Here is a 16,783-nt window from a genome sequence, read left to right on the forward strand (position 1 = left end):
GGCTCAAAAGAAGCGCATCATTCAGGTCCATGGAGTAGGCTACTTTAGATTCCACTGTGTTTTGTATTTTCGTTTATTTGCCTGGGTTATGTGACTGTGATGCCACAAATATTTACCACCCACAGAGCGGGGTGCCACTAGTGTCTAAATATGAGGGCATGCAGTTCAACACAGGTCACATTGGGTGTGTTCGTAAACGCGTAACACCTGCAAAATAACTTTATTAAATTGTTATCAGCAGCAGTCTGTCACTTGTACATTTTTTAAGAACTGAAATTACCACTCTTTTGTATTTTGGATTGAACAGACCACTGAAGAAGCTGTACTGTTAAAAGTAATTTTGTATCCAGAACCATCCAAATCAACTGTGTTCAGCAGTTCCTGAAATCCAGTAACACCTGTAGTTCTTTAATAAATGAATGATTCAAAAACATGTAAATTGTTCAGACAGATGTGTAAATACTGCAGAAAGGTAGAGGAATTTAAGGGAACAAGGTCATGTATTTGTCAAATCTGAAAATGAAATGTATTTTATGTTAATCCCCATTTTAAACTCGGAAATGTAGACCCGAGTCAACTATCTATATTAGAATACCATAAGCCACAACCTGGGGTAGATGTGCATCTTAATCGTGGGCTCAAAAGAAGCGTGTCACCAGGACCATGGGATAGGCTACTTTCTACTGGAACGCATCCAACTTTGAGCTAACAGGGTCGTGCTCAGCAGGGAACATACTGTAGCAACAAATGTTTTTCAACGGAATAACAAATACGTGCCTTCTCATACAAGTAACCCAGTTTCAATGTTCTCTGTTCTAAACACAACCCAGGTAGCATATGAGAACAAAACCAGACACACAAAAACATGACACCAGTGTGTTCATTTCCAGGCTAATCTACTGTTTATTTAATGCAAATTACAGTACCAGGTAACTATTTCTCTGAACCAAGTCACAGACAGAAATATTTACAGGGAGAGGGGACATAAAGCATACCTTCACAGAACAAAAGGATTATATTCAAAATGAAACCAAAATTTCAGTCACAGAGGCATTCAAGTAGTAGTAATGTTATAGTTTTTTTCTGTTGTAAATTGAATATAACCCAGATTTTTTTTCCTTATACATATCATTTTTTAAAACATTGTTTTGTACATATGTTATCCTTAAAGTCACAAGAAGTGGTCACATTGTTTGTTTTACAGGCCAGATGATTGGATAGCAACACATTTACGGATGCAAATATTACAAGCAAGCATACAAATATATGCTTTAAAAAATTAAATAAAAAACATGAAGGATTGGTGCTACATGACATCTCTCCCAGAGTGCTGTTGAGAATGTGGACATAAATCCTACAGACAAATTGTTTATTGCCATAGCTGAGAAAGTAATACTGAATACGACAAGACTTTGTAAAAAAATATTTTACTATCCACTCTATCGAAGAAAAAAACATCGCATTAAAGGCTACCGTTAACCACTACGACAGTTCATGTTATTAGTGCTCCGGGGACAGTGGCAGGTGGGGAGTTTGACTGGGGCGGTACACCTGTCAAACGGTAACGCAGGTGTCCTAAGGCGAGCTCAGGGAGGACAGAAACCTCCTGTGGAGCAGAAGGGCAATATATATATCAAAGTAATAATTTAGAGTTAATAATATTGAATAGTTAGATCTAAGTATGGTGATTGTGTTTAAGGTCAGAGAGAACTCCCATTGGTTTCTGTAAAATAGAACATGACTGTTTCTCCATTAATTGTAAGTCAACTAACTTGTTTGATTACTTTGTTTTCACTGTGTGGGGTTGTATGCGCATCTCTAATAAAACCATAAAAACACCTTCTAAAACCCACCCCAAACCTTCCTGGAAAGAGAATGATTTTCTCAGACACTTTAAAAAGACAATGAGACAACTCCCCCAACCCACCACCACCAAAGGGGGTCCCAAAGACACACAGCCAAATCGTACAAAAAGAAACGTGATGTGATGAGTGTGGTCTGTGTGACACCTGGCTATTGCAGTGAATTGTGGTACATGTAAGATCAGAGAGGTGGAAAGGGGAAGTCAACAGCACTCCAGGAAGGAATAGGGTGAAGTTGCCCTGTACGCTGATCTCGAGTCAGTTTTGCATTTCCCCCACTATGGTTAGGATTTCGGGAGGCCAAGCTGAAACTAGATCTGTGCGTAAGGGCAATTTCACACCAGAACCTCCAGGTAGGACCATGGAGGGAGGGGACCTGGGGAAGAGAGGAGAGAATGAGTGGAAGCAAAGGCACTCCAACCTATAGATACACTTTCCATTACTGGTTATTCTTACAATGATACAGCTGGCACCTACTGTACAGTTGAGATTGAACTATATGGCTGGAGGAAAAAACAAAGCTGATCTACAGTTTGACTATACAATAACTTTTAACCTGAATGTTTTTTATTTTGTATTCTTCTTTATATCATTCATTTTTGTTGTTTTTGCTCGTTAACAGTTCTTGGGTCTGCCTATTTACATACATACCACAGGAAGACACGCACACGTAAGCCAGTTTGGTGAAGAGCATCTACAAACATAAATACAAACACATTTGTGTGTACTTTTTGTATAGGTCTTCAAAGTGTTGAGGGATGGGATGGCAGGACTTTCAGTTGCAAAGGAAGAACAGGAAAGGGTGAAGTCAGTGGTTTAAAATGACATGGGGGGCTGCGTCTGAAATGACACCCTATTCCCTACTACTTTTGCCCAGAGCTATGTGGACTGTGGTCAAAAGCAGTGCACTAAATTATAGGGACATTCGGACACAGAATGGTAACAAAAGATTGTGAGGAAATGCAATCATACGCCCGCAGCCAAGCACCCTTCATAGCCAGTCCCCGAAACCCACCCACTCGAACAAGAAACAGAATACCAGGCTTTACTAGTCATAATGTCTATCTGACAAGCAGCAGGAAAATGTAATACAGAGGTCCTGGTCTTCATTGAAATCACATGAGACAGAATCTCTTTCTTGCTCTTGTTCTGTTCTGGCAAAGTTTTGTCGGTATGGCATTACCCTTAGGGGAAAAACGCGGTAAAACTCATTTATGCACCGTTTCTCGGAGCTAAAAGGGGGACGTACCCAAAAAACGTGCGGAGTTGCGAAACAACTGTTGCCCTACGAGCAGAATGTCAAAATGGTGCTGCATAGCAGGAGTGTGATTTCTGAAGTGGGAGAGTAGCTGACACAATTCTACAATATATCAATTGTGTACGTGTACATTGAACACAGACACAGATATCGAGGTCAACCATTAAAAGTCGCGACGTCATCAAGGTCCTCAGATGTATATGTATGAATGGGTGGGAAGGGGTCGACAGGGGCCCACAGTCTGAACGTAAGGCTGTTGCAGGACGCATGTAGAGGCCTCTCCTATACAGAGAGAGTGGGATGACTATATCTAGCATACAAAAAAAAGAAGATTGTCTATGGAAACAAACACGTCAGAGTACTTTTGTATACTTATATAGCTATACATGATCTCTACACTAAACACACCCGCACTCGGTCCCCTCCTCTTCAAAGAACAGAAAGATGAAGAGCAGCTCTGAGAACGTATCACGGTTGTCCTTATTATACAAATAAATAAACAAACATTAGAACGATGGGAGAGGAGAGGGTGGTGGTGGTAGGGGAATAACGAAGTTCCGATTCAGTTTTCCTTGTGTTCATCTTTGTCGGGCGTCAGTTTTCTTGCTTTGCTTTATTAATTGGTTGGTGTGCCGCCATGCCACTGTTGTCGTCCAGGAGCTCGGGCAGCGGGGTCAGGAAGAGGTCTCAGGTGGAGGCGTTGGAGGCGGAGGCAGCGTTGGTGGTATGGCCACGGTCTCCGCTGTTGGCATCTGGAAATGGAAGCAGTACATTACAGAACTTGCCTTTAATGAGGAGAGCTCTGGGCCCTTATTCACAAAGCGTCTCAGAGTAACAGCACTGATCTGGGATCAGGTCCACTCTTTCCATATAATGTTATTCATTATTTTCTAAAGGGGAAATCTGGTCCTAAATCAGCACTCTAGACGCTATACTCTGGGACGCATTGTGACCACGGGCCCTGGTTAGTACTGAGAAGAGACTCTAGCCAGGAGTAGTGAGAGGTGAGGGTGAGGGCAGAAGAGAGAATGAAGTTCCCAATCCTCCACTGACCCATAGCCCCTGCCACAAGAACCCTAGTTTACACCTATCCAACCCTGTCAGATCTACAAACGTGTCTAGAGGTCGATTTAGGAATGGCAATAGTGGGAGAGACAGAGAGACAGGGTGAGAGAGAGACAGGGTGAGAGAGAGACAGGGTGAGAGAGAGACAGGGTGAGAGAGAGACAGGGACAGTGTGAGAGAGACAGAGACAGTGTGAGAGAGACAGAGACAGTGTGAGAGAGACAGAGACAGTGTGAGAGAGACAGAGACAGTGTGAGAGAGACAGAGACAGTGTGAGAGAGACAGAGACAGGGTGAGAGAGACAGAGACAGGGTGAGAGAGAGACAGAGACAGTGTGAGAGAGACAGAGACAGTGTGAGAGAGACAGAGACAGGGTGAGAGACAGAGACAGGGTGTGAGAGAGAGACAGGGTGTGAGAGAGACAGAGAGACAGGGTGTGAGAGAGACAGAGAGACAGGGTGTGAGAGAGACAGAGAGACAGGGTGTGAGAGAGACAGAGAGACAGGGTGTGAGAGAGACAGAGAGACAGGGTGTGAGAGAGACAGAGAGACAGGGTGTGAGAGAGACAGAGAGACAGGGTGTGAGAGAGACAGAGAGACAGGGTGTGAGAGAGACAGTGTGAGAGAGAGTCAGGGTGGGAGAGAGACAGTGTGAGAGAGACAGACAGGGGGGTGTAATGACCTGAGGGTGCGGAGGCGTTGGTAGGGGTGAAGGCCCCGGGCTGATTCCGGGCGTGGGCGGGGATGAGGATGGAGGCTAAGGAGGGGTTACTGGACAACTCTGGGGAAGCAGAGAAAGAAACACCACGTCAGACAAAATCACCTACAGATAGACAGCACATCTTAGATTTACAACTACAGACCCGACTATCACATTCACCACCATCCTACCTGAGTCACAGCATGCGGTCACTATGATCACATCGTAATCAATCACCATCCTACCAGAGTCACAGCATGCGTTCACTATGATCACATCGTAATCAATCACCATCCTACCTGAGTCACAGCATGCGTTCACTATGATCACATCGTAATCAATCACCATCCTACCAGAGTCACAACATGCGTTCACTATGATCACATCTTAATCAATCACCATCCTACCAGAGTCACAGCATGCGTTCACTATGATCACATCGTAATCAATCACCATCCTACCTGAGTCACAGCATGCGTTCACTATGATCACATTGTAATCAATCACCATCCTACCAGAGTCACAGCATGCGTTCACTATGATCACATCGTAATCAATCACCATCCTACCAGAGTCACAGCATGCGTTCACTATGATCACATCGTAATCAATCACCATCCTACCTGAGTCACAGCATGCGTTCACTATGATCACATCGTAATCAATCACCATCCTACCAGAGTCACAGCATGCGTTCACTATGATCACATCGTAATCAATCACCATCCTACCAGAGTCACAACATGCGTTCACTATGATCACATCGTAATCAATCACCATCCTACCAGAGTCACAGCATGCGTTCACTATGATCACATCGTAATCAATCACCATCCTACCAGAGTCACAGCATGCGTTCACTATGATCACATCGTAATCAATCACCATCCTACCAGAGTCACAGCATGCGTTCACTATGATCACATCGTAATCAATCACCATCCTACCAGAGTCACAACATGCGTTCACTATGATCACATAGTAATCAATCACCATCCTACCAGAGTCACAGCATGCGTTCACTATGATCACATCTTAATCAATCACCATCCTACCTGAGTCACAGCATGCGTTCACTATGATCACATCTTAATCAATCACCATCCTACCTGAGTCACAGCATGCGTTCACTATGATCACATCTTAATCAATCACCATCCTACCTGAGTCACAGCATGCGTTCACTATGATCACATCTTAATCAATCACCATCCTACCTGAGTCACAGCATGCGTTCACTATGATCACATCATAATCAATCACCATCCTACCAGAGTCACAGCATGCGTTCACTATGATCACATCATAATCAATCACCATCCTACCAGAGTCACAGCATGCGTTCACTATGATCACATCGTAATCAATCACCATCCTACCAGAGTCACAACATGCGTTCACTATGATCACATCGTAATCAATCACCATCCTACCAGAGTCACAGCATGCGTTCACTATGATCACATCGTAATCAATCACCATCCTACCAGAGTCACAACATGCGTTCACTATGATCACATCTTAATCAATCACCATCCTACCAGAGTCACAGCATGCGTTCACTATGATCACATCGTAATCAATCACCATCCTACCAGAGTCACAACATGCGTTCACTATGATCACATCGTAATCAATCACCATCCTACCAGAGTCACAGCATGCGTTCACTATGATCACATCATAATCAATCACCATCCTCAAATTCACATTCTATGGCTATGGACCAAATTTGCATACTCCCATCATGGATTTAAAAGGGTTGGATTGGTGTAAATAGTGACTAGAGGGCGTTTCCAACAATGTCACATCCACGACAAGAAGTGTGAAAGTGCACACTTTGTGAGAAGGGTGGAGAGTCAGGATACAACCACATTCTATCATTTACAACCACAGACCCAACTACAGTTACCTATAGACACACATTCTACCATTTACAACCACAGACCCAACTACAGTTACCTATAGACACACATTCTACCATTTACAACCACAGACCCAACTACAGTTACCTATAGACACACATTCTACCATTTACAACCACAGACCCAACTACAGTTACCTATAGACACACATTCTACCATTTACAACCACAGACCCAACTACAGTTACCTATAGACACACATTCTACCATTTACAACCACAGACCCAACTACCCAAATACAGTTACCTATAGACACACATTCTATCATTTGGCCTACAACTACAAGCCCAACTTTCACATTCACCATCATAGCATATTTAGCCTTTATTTTACCAGGGGAAGTCCCATTGAGACTAAGGTCTCTTTTACGAGGGAGCCCTGCATTACAAAGCAGCAAGGAATAGTGACACAATTTACAACCAATCATAGTCACTGCATTAATTCGCTCTGATCAAATTTAAATCATAATCACAATCATCTAATGGACTAATAGTCACATTCCCCATTACCAAACACCATGCTAATCAGTAGTCAAATTTGGCATGTATAGAAATACAATTCCTATTCAAGTCAAAGTTCTGTGATGAGTAGACTGGCATCCATATTGAGTGGTCCCCATGAGTGTTCCAGTCAAATTGCAGTGGTCTGAGGGTCTTTGTCCGTTCTAGTAATTCAGTAGGAGATACAGAGCTGTGTATGAGCTCCATCCATACCCTGTGTGGAGAAGTTGAAGAGCAGGGGCTTCTCGCGCCCGTTGGGCAGCTTGAGGTTGGGGTCCCGGAGCTCGTCGAAAAAGGTGTGGGCACAGGCCTCCAGGGGCGTGAAGCGCGCTGTGGGCGTGTACTCCAGCAGCCGCGAGCACAGAGCGATGGCCTCAGGGGGCGTGCGCGGCCGGAACACCTGAGAGCCAATCACACAAGGCTGAAACCGGTCAATGACACAGGTTAGAGGTGACACGTCAGCTAAAGCTCCTGGGTGAAGATTACCCTAGGTACAGATCTAGGGTCAGCTTCCCCCAATCCTAGCCTTAAGCATTAGTGGGGAATATGCAAAACTGACCAAAGATCAGCATCCAGAGACAGCTTCACCCTACACCTGCTAAACCAATGACAGCTAAATATTATACAGTGCGCCTGTGCAAAATCCACATTTAATGATTTTAAAATTTAAATCTAAGGCTGCAAAATGTGCAAGGGTTAAGACTTTCACTAGGCACTGTATATATACACACACAACACTACAGGTGGAATGACAGGGTTTTAAACTCTTGCTCCACTTTAAACAATTTTACAAAGCCATACATAGCATTCTTTAAGTCTTCATAAGAACTGCATATAAAGACGAGACATATCTATATACGGTTCTTACATCGTGTTTTGCCAAATGTGGCATAATCCTATGAATGGTTTCTGAAGCATTTATAGACTTACAAAGGGTTTATAAAGGCTTCATTAAACCTTTGAAGTGACTGTTTAAAGTGGGACCTAAAATGTCTAGTAGATTCACTTTTTATTCAGAAACTCACAGGCCAGAGGACAGCGCAGTGCAGTACTACACCACTAGAGGGAGTGTAAACATATCTTAAAGGTGCTGCATGGTCAATCCTGATCTCGGCATTGTCTGTGCAGCATTTACAGTGGCCACTGCAGAAGTCAGTGCAATCATACTTCTTGTGCTTCACTGAGCAGCCCAAAGCTGTTTTGAAGGAAGTGAGTTTGTGTTTATACAGGACCTCCCGCCCTCACCTACCGTCAACCAATCATGTCAATGCGGAGCCATACGGAGCCCTCCGCGTTGTTACAGAATTTGAGAGGCGCAAAGAGATGCGGTACGGAGCTCAATTTGGCCACACCCCCCAAACAGCGTCTCCGACCACATTTTCAGATCAAGCATAAATTGTCTCTTGCAGAGGGGAGAGCTGGTGTAAAACCGTGGGACAAATTTTCCGGTCCCAACTAGCTCTCTACCTGTATCCCTAACATGTTGACCAAACTGCACGCATGCGCCATTGCGTGCAAGTTGATTTTGTTCACCCACACCAGAAGTGATCAGGACACGCAGGTTGAAATATCAAAACAAACTCAACCTCGCCTGGCCATGCAGCCCTCGCTGACGCGCACGAGCAGTGTGGGTGCAATGATTGAATAACATGCACATGTGCATTTATTTAGCGACGTGAGCGGTGTGGTCAGCATGTAACCCTTCGATGTGTGCATATTTGTAATGTGGAATACTTATCCAACCCTTCAGATGTGGAAACACTGAAGGGTTAGAGCCTATGGGGAGCGCAATAGACAGCAAATTTGGACCAGCTGTCCCTTTTGCCACCAATGTGGTGCGGCACATTGTGAGTCTGTTCAACCTGCAGATTCTAGAACGAGCTCTATGTGAGAGTTTGTGCGTACACTGCTGTTTCTCTGCTTGCCCCTGGGGCTGGTGACCGTGTGAGTGTTTAATATCTCAAGAACACTGAAGTTCACTGATGCATGAGTGAGATTTGAAGACGGGGGGGGGGGGGGGGGCTCTCAGAAAGAGACACTCAGATGTAGGTGACAGATTTTAAAATAGTAAAAAACGGTTCCTGTACCTGTTGACTCACCTTAGTCCATGGGTGTGCCTTGATCTGAGGGAACTTAAACTCAGTGTAGTTGGGATTCATCTCTCTGATCTGCTCCCGAGTGGGAGTGCCGAGAACCTGGGGAGACACGGAGACAGAGGAACCATTTTCCCATCGATACGTACAACTATGTACATTTGAAGTATCAGGTGTGTACTTAGTACAAAACAGAAGTTAATCACTCATTTCATGAGTTACAATACCACCAGGGTTGTTCTTAATTCAGAATATGGGAATTCACTCCCCTTCAACTCATCCGTTGAAATTCTAGTTGGATTGGCCACACCCCACAGGATGTAGAATTTGAGTGACAGGAAATATAATTTAATTCAGTGCAATTCAAAAAAGTTCCACTCAGTCATAGAACATGGGAGTTTCATTAACTTTGACAGGTCACACTTCCAGATAGCAAAGAATATCTCACTTTGCTTTGGAAACAATGTTCATACTCTTTTAACCTTAGTGCTTAGAATAGCAAATTATATATTTCCAACAACCATTTCATTTGTTTAGCTTCTTTTTGAATGCTCTAGGGTCAACTTGAGCAATACATTCTGGAAAATGTACTTACAAAAAAGTGATTAATAAGTTATATCTTCAAATATTCGCATGCAGGTTTTGTTCTGCTTGATCATTCATTTTAAGAGTGTGTCCTGAAAATGATTTGTTTCATCAATATTTTATATGCCACTATAACAAATATTTTATGTTTTATGTACAATATGTACACTGAACAAAAATATAAACGCAACATGATAAAATTTGAAAGACTTACCAAAATTACAGTTCATATAAGGAAATAAGTCAATTTAAATAAATAAATTGGGCCCTAATCTATGGATTTCACATGAATGGGAATACAAATATGCATCTGTTGCTTTCATTAAAAGAAAAGGTTGGGACGTGGATCAGAAAACCAGTCAGTGTCTGTGACCACCATTTAACTTATGCACACATCTCATGCACACATCTCCTTCACATAGTTGGCTTTTGATTGTGGCCTGTGGAATGTTGTCCCACTCCTCTACAATGGATGTGCGAAGTTGCTGGATATTGGTGAGAACTGGAATGAGTGGTCATACACGTTGATCCGGAGCATCCCAAACATGCTCAATGGGTGACATGTCTGGTGAGTATGCAGGCCATGGCAGAACTGGGACATTTTCAGTATCTAGGAATTGTGTACAGATCCTTGCAACATGGGGCCATGCCTTATCATGATGAAACATGAGGTGATGGCTGCAGATGAATGGCACAACAATGGGCCTCAAGATCTCGTCACGGTATCTCTGTGCATTCTTTTGGGTGACGGTCCGGCTTACCGTCTGTCTGTTGACATTTGAAGGCAGGTGTTTTTACCTTGATGATCTCCACCAGCTGATCCACCCCACTGTCACCGGGAAAAATGGGTTGCCCTAGCAACAGTTCTGCTAGAACGCAGCCAGCGGACCATACATCTGCAGAGGATGGAGAAATACTGTGAGGACTCACACACACAGACACTAGTAGTGGAAGTGTATATATGCTGGAGGTGTAGTCAGTGTAAGGTGTTAGTAGTGGGAGGTGTAGTCAGTGTAAGGTGGGAGGTGTAGTCAGTGTAAGGTGTTAGTAGTGGGAGGTGTAGTCAGTGTAAGGTGTTAGTAGTGGGAGGTGTAGTCAGTAGGAGGTGTAGTCAGTGTAAGGTGTTAGTAGTGGAAGCGTACCTATGCTGGAGGTGTAGTCAGTGGCCCCAAAGATGAGCTCGGGCGCTCTGTAGTACCGTGAGCAGATGTAGGACACATTGGGCTCACCACGGACCAGCTGCTTCGCACTGCCAAAGATAACCAAGGAAGGAAGGAAGGAAGGCAGGCAGGAAGGAAAGTTGGTGGGTAAGGACGGTCAAAAGGAGGATTTGAGACTTGAAACTGCTTTTTATTTTATGTATACCAGTTAGTAGTTTCCTCAATTCCTCTCAAAGGAAAAAGGGATGGAGGAAACAAGGTAACGAAGCCAGTAACATTTTCAGACACAGCTTCAAACACAGCCCCAACCGAGTCCATCACATAAAAAAATGATTACTAGAACTCAGGCCCAGACCACGGCAAATTGCTGTTGTGTGAGCCTGAGGGGCTTTGTCCATTCTAGAAATTATATTCTATGAGCTGGGCTAGGTTGGGTCTATGTCTGAAAACATTACTAGCTGTCAAATCCTTGCTTCCTCCATCAATATGGCTCCATTGTATTTCAATGTTCCAGCCCACCTGCCAAAGTCACAGAGCTTGAGCACGGCTGTCTCCGGGTCCAGCAGCAGGTTCTGGGGCTTGATGTCCCGATGGCAGATCCCAAAGGAATGGATGTAGGCTAAGCTCCGGAAGAGCTGGTACATGTACATCTGCAGAGAGAGAGATGTGGACACAGACAACTTAGTACATGCGCTAAGCTAGCTACACATTGTGACATGGGTGGTAGGCCTATAGAGTAGAGGCAATTCAGGCTCCCTCGTATTCAATGGGCTAAAAATAACAGCATGCCAGTGTTCAAATCCCCCAGAAAGCCCCAGCTAGCGGTCCCTGGCTCAGACTCCAGTCCAGCCCTTTGTTAATGCCACTACTTCCACTTCCTTAAGTGGCAAGCTGGAAAGGCAGAGACGGCAGGGGCGCTATAATAAGGCCGCTGACGCCATCTCAACTGGCCGCTGCACGATGACGCAGGACAGCATGGTGAGGAGGACGGGAGGGAAATGCCCAAAGGAGTCTGTCTGCCTGGCCAGACACACAACCATCCCTCCACCACACACTGCGTGGGACTATTCTGTTGGTTCTACAGTACCGGGCAAACACTTCTATTATTATCCCTTTTTCTGGATTGGAGGTTACAGTCTTGTCCCATCGGTGCAACTTCCGTACGGACTTGGGATCGGCGAAGGCCGATAGCCATGCGTCCTCCGAAACACGACCCCGCCAAGCCGCATTGCTTCTTGACACACTGCACACTTAACCCAAAAGCACCAATGTGTCAGAGGAAACACCCTACAGCTGGCGACCGGTCAGCGTGCATGCACTCGGCCCGGCACAAGGAGCCGCTAGAGCGCGATGGGACAAGGACATCCCGGCCAGCCAACCAACTGGGCCAATTGTGCGCCCCCTCGTGTCTCCCGGTCGTGGCCGGCCGCGACAAAGCCTGGGATCGAACACGGGTCTGTAGTGACGCCTCTCGCTCTGCGATGCAGTGCGTTAGACTGCTGCGCCAGTTGGGAGGCCCTATACGGGGCAAACTAAAGAGCAGCTCAAGTATTTGACGTTTGCATTTGACCGAGGTCTACCACATGTTGCATCTAAGGCAGTGTTTCTCAACTCCAGTCCCCAAACAATACACATTTTATTAAAGGCCTGGACAAGATCATCAGATTCAACTTGTCAACTAATCACCAAGCCCTCGATGAGTTGAATCGGGTGTTTTTGTCCTGGGCTACAACAAAAATGTTTGATGTTGGGTGCTCGAGTTGAGAAACACTGTTCTAAATGCACATACAGAGAGTAGTATCTTGATGAAGCGATAGACTCGAGGGGGTCTTACCTTCACATAGACCATGGGGAGGGTCTGCTTGGCTCGGCTGTAGTGTCTAGCCACTCTGTACACAGTCTCAGGAACGTAGTCCAGAACCAGGTTGAGATACACCTCGTCCTTCTGTAACACACACACACACAGAGACATTTAGAGTATGAGTCAGACTAGGGACAGTGGGCTGAGGAGGTTAGAAGCATGTATCAATTCCTTTGGAGTGATCACAATGTAACATGGTTCTTGTTCATTAGGCACCAAACGGAAGCAAATGGACTGAAATGGTGAGGGGTTACCTGGACCCAAAACAAAGGCTAATTTTCATATTCCGTTGCAAAACACATTTTCCATTGTATGCCTAATGAAAACGACCTAGGCCTCGCTGTGTGACTAAGCAGGCCAAACAGACAGTGAGAGAGAGAAAAGAAGGAAAACAGTTACTGTATGATCTGGCAGAGACACACAAGCTAGACTTAATATCAAGGGAGTCAGATATTTGAATTTTTTTGGCAGGGCAACAGAGGAACAGATGACTGTTCTAGTGAGGGCAATGGGATATAACACTTTCTCTATGAATCTGTCCCTGCAGATGTCTTCAATGAACCACTAAAAGAATGATCACATTTACACAGTGTATAATACATTAAGAACAGCGTCCTAATATTGAGTTGCGTGCCCTCCCCAAGCACTCCCTTTTGCCCTAAGAACAGCCTCAATTTGCCGGGGCATGTACTCTACAAGGTGTCAAAAGTGTGCCAGCATCCCTGTGGAACATGTTGACTCCAATGCTTCCCACAGTTGTGTCAAGTTGGCTTGATGTCCTTTGGGTGTTGGACCATTCTTTATACACATAGGAAACTGTTGAGCATGAAAAACCCAGCAGTGTTGCCGTTCTTGACACAAACTGGTGCGCCTGTCAACTACTACCATACCCCGTTCACATCCCCCGTTTGTCTTGCCAATTCACCCTCTGAACGTCACAATTCCACTCATAACTCATTCTTCAACGGGTCTCCTCTCCATCTACACTGATTGAAGTTGATTTAACAAGTAAGGGATCATAGCGTTCACCTGGATTCCCCTAGTCAGTCTATGAAATGGAAAGAGCAGGTGTTCTAAAATGTTTTGTATACATTTGAAGTCGGAAGTTTACATACACTTAGGTTGGAGTCATTAAAACTTGTTTTTCAACCACTCCACAAATGACTTGCCAAAACTATAGTTTGTTAGCATGTCGGTTAGTACATCTACTTTGAGCATGACAAGTAATTTGTTACTGTTTACAGATTATTTCACTGTATCACAATTCCAGTGGGTCAGAAGTTTACATACACTAAGTTGACTGTGCATTTAAACAGCTTGGAAAATTCCAGAAAATGAGGTCATGGCTTTAGAAGCTTCTGATAGGCTAATTGACATAATTTGAGTCAATTGAAGTTGTACCTGTGGATGTATTTCAAGGCCTACCATCAAACTCAGAGCATCTTTGCTTGACATCATGGGAAAATCAAAAGAAATCTGCCAAGACCTCAGAAAAAGAATTTTAGACCTCCACAAGTCTGGTTCATCCTTGGGAGGAATTTACCGCTCAGGAAGGAGAATGGGTTCTGTTTCCTAGAGATGAACGTACTTTGGTGCGAAAAGTGCAAATCAATCCCAGAACAGCAGCAAAGGACCTTGTGAAGATGCTGGAGGAAACAGGTACAAAAGTATCTATATCCACAGTAAAACGATCCTATATTGAAAAACAAAGCCAGACTATGGTTTGCAACTGCACATGGGGACAAATATCGAACTTTTGAGAAAAGTCCTCTGGTCTGATGAAACAAAAATAGAACTGTTTGGCCATAATGACCATCGTTATGTTTGGAGGAAAAAGGGAGGCTTGCAAGCCGAAGAACACCATCCCAACCATGAAGCACGGGGGTGGCAGCATCAGGTTGTGGGGGTGCTTTGCTGCAGGAGGGACTGGTGCACTTCACAAAATAGATGGCATCATGGAGGAAAATTATGTGGATATATTGAAGCAACATCTCAAAACATAATTCAGGAAGTTAAAGCTTGGTCGCAAATGGGTCTTCCAAATGGACAATGACCCCAAGCATACTTCCAAAGTTGTGACAAAATGGCTTAAAGACAGCACAGTCAAGGTATTGGAGTGGCCATCACAAAGCCCTGACCTCAATCCTATAGAACATTTGTGGGCAGAACTGAAAAAGTGTGTGAGAGCAAGGAGGCCTACAAACCTGACTCAGTTACACCAGCGCTGTCAGGAGGAATGGGCCAAAATTCACCCAACTTATTGTGGGAAGCTTGCAGAAGGCTTCCTGAAATGTTTGACCCAAGTTAAACAATTTAAAAAGGCAATGCTACCAAATACTAATTGAGTGTATGTAAACTTCTGACCCACTGGGAATGTGATGAAAGAAATAAAAGCTGAAAAAAAGAATTTTCTACTATTATTCTGACATTTCACATTCTTAAAATAAAGTGGGGATCCTAACTGACCTAAAACAGGGAATTTGTACTCGGATTAAACGTCAGGAATTGTGAAAAACTGAGTTTAAATGTATTTGGCTAAGGTGTATGTAAACTTCCAACTTCAACTGTATATGTTTTAAACTGTATATCATCTGTTCCTACCACACAGGAAATTAAAGTCAGCCTTAAGTCTTCTCAAGACACAGTCAGTCACACACACACACACAAAACAAAAAAACAGACACTTCCTGATAGAGCAATGCTCTAAAATAAGCCCCACACAAAGGATGACTCACTCTCCTGCCTGCCTCACTACGGCAACAGCAGCCCCTAAATTACACCTCTGATTGGCTCATCGGCTCACACAAAAGGCAGGTGATTGGATACTTCCCTTGTTACCTTCTGACCATGTAAATAGCTGATTGGTTTGACAGCAACAGGTAGTGACTGCTTGACTGCTCAGTGCTCTGCCCCAAGTGACAGTGTGTGGTCTCCTTCTGTCTATTTTCTGCATTTGCCAGCATTCGCTAAATAAACTCGGGAAAAAATAGTTTTCTTCTTTTAGATGGGGTATGTCGTTTATGTGCCAGTTTGTGCCATGGCTGCATGTGTCTAAATGTGATGTTGTTTTCCAGAGTCTCACTAGAAGCCTTGTATATGCTTATAAATGACGCAAAGCTGTGCTTCACCAATCAAGAGGAAAGGCAAATCTGTTTCAACCAGAACAGGACCCTGATTAACCATTAGATGGAGGGAATTAAACAGTATACAAGATGCAAATCTGTGTATTTTGCAGAATGGTACAGTTAAGCAATAAAGCCCCGAGGGGGTGTGGTATAAGTGCTGTTCGTAGGCACGACGCAATGCGGAGCCCTTAGCCGTGATATATTGACACTATAACACAAACCACCGAGGTGCCTTATTGCTATTATGAACTGGTTACCAACGTAATTAGAGCAGTAAAAACACATGATAAAGCACGGCTTTCAACCAATCAGCATTCAGGGCTCAAACCAGCCAGTTAAAAAAATTATAATAATCTGTTGCATGTCCTAATGAGCACCATCCTGTTGAGGCAACCCTCTCTATGGAACGACAGTGACTGCTCTTCCACAGCAGACAGTCTCATGTGTCTATGAAGTCACAGTCAGAGGGGAAAGGGCAAGCAGGGACGCAGATCAGTGTACAGACCTCCAGACACTAGGTCCTGGTGTTCTGTCTGCCTAGGGCTAAAGGGCATACAGTCATGGGCCACATTTCAATAGTGTAAAGTAGATTCCTCTCCTAGTCCCCATTCAAAATAATATGCTGATAACTGTATAAATGTTTTCTCCCAT

At 44.2% G+C, this 16,783-nt stretch overlaps 1 protein-coding gene across 9 annotated transcripts in view; it reads right to left on the reverse strand.

Annotated features, from left to right (window-relative positions):
- Window positions 1-879: 879 nt before the first annotated feature.
- The window catches only part of LOC129840707 (glycogen synthase kinase-3 beta-like), a 63,428-nt gene continuing 47,524 nt past the window's right edge, over window positions 880-16,783 (reverse strand). For 2 of the 9 annotated variants that reach the window (XM_055908805.1, XM_055908808.1), the window contains exons 4-11: window positions 12,981-13,091; window positions 11,666-11,796; window positions 11,129-11,235; window positions 10,785-10,882; window positions 9,408-9,503; window positions 7,522-7,708; window positions 4,867-4,965; window positions 880-3,872 (exon numbers count right to left, since the gene is read on the reverse strand). In XM_055908805.1, the coding sequence (XP_055764780.1) occupies window positions 3,808-3,872; window positions 4,867-4,965; window positions 7,522-7,708; window positions 9,408-9,503; window positions 10,785-10,882; window positions 11,129-11,235; window positions 11,666-11,796; window positions 12,981-13,091 (894 nt within the window). In that variant the 3' untranslated portion in view covers window positions 880-3,807. Of the gene's footprint in view, window positions 3,873-4,866; window positions 4,966-7,521; window positions 7,730-9,395; window positions 9,504-10,784; window positions 10,883-11,128; window positions 11,236-11,665; window positions 11,797-12,980; window positions 13,092-16,783 lie in introns of all 9 variants that reach the window. The other 7 variants (XM_055908804.1, XM_055908807.1, XM_055908802.1 and 4 more) reach the window with 5 other exon arrangements.

Source organism: Salvelinus fontinalis, chromosome 41, assembly GCF_029448725.1.
Source record: "Salvelinus fontinalis isolate EN_2023a chromosome 41, ASM2944872v1, whole genome shotgun sequence".
Taxonomy (NCBI): Eukaryota; Metazoa; Chordata; class Actinopteri; order Salmoniformes; family Salmonidae; genus Salvelinus; species Salvelinus fontinalis.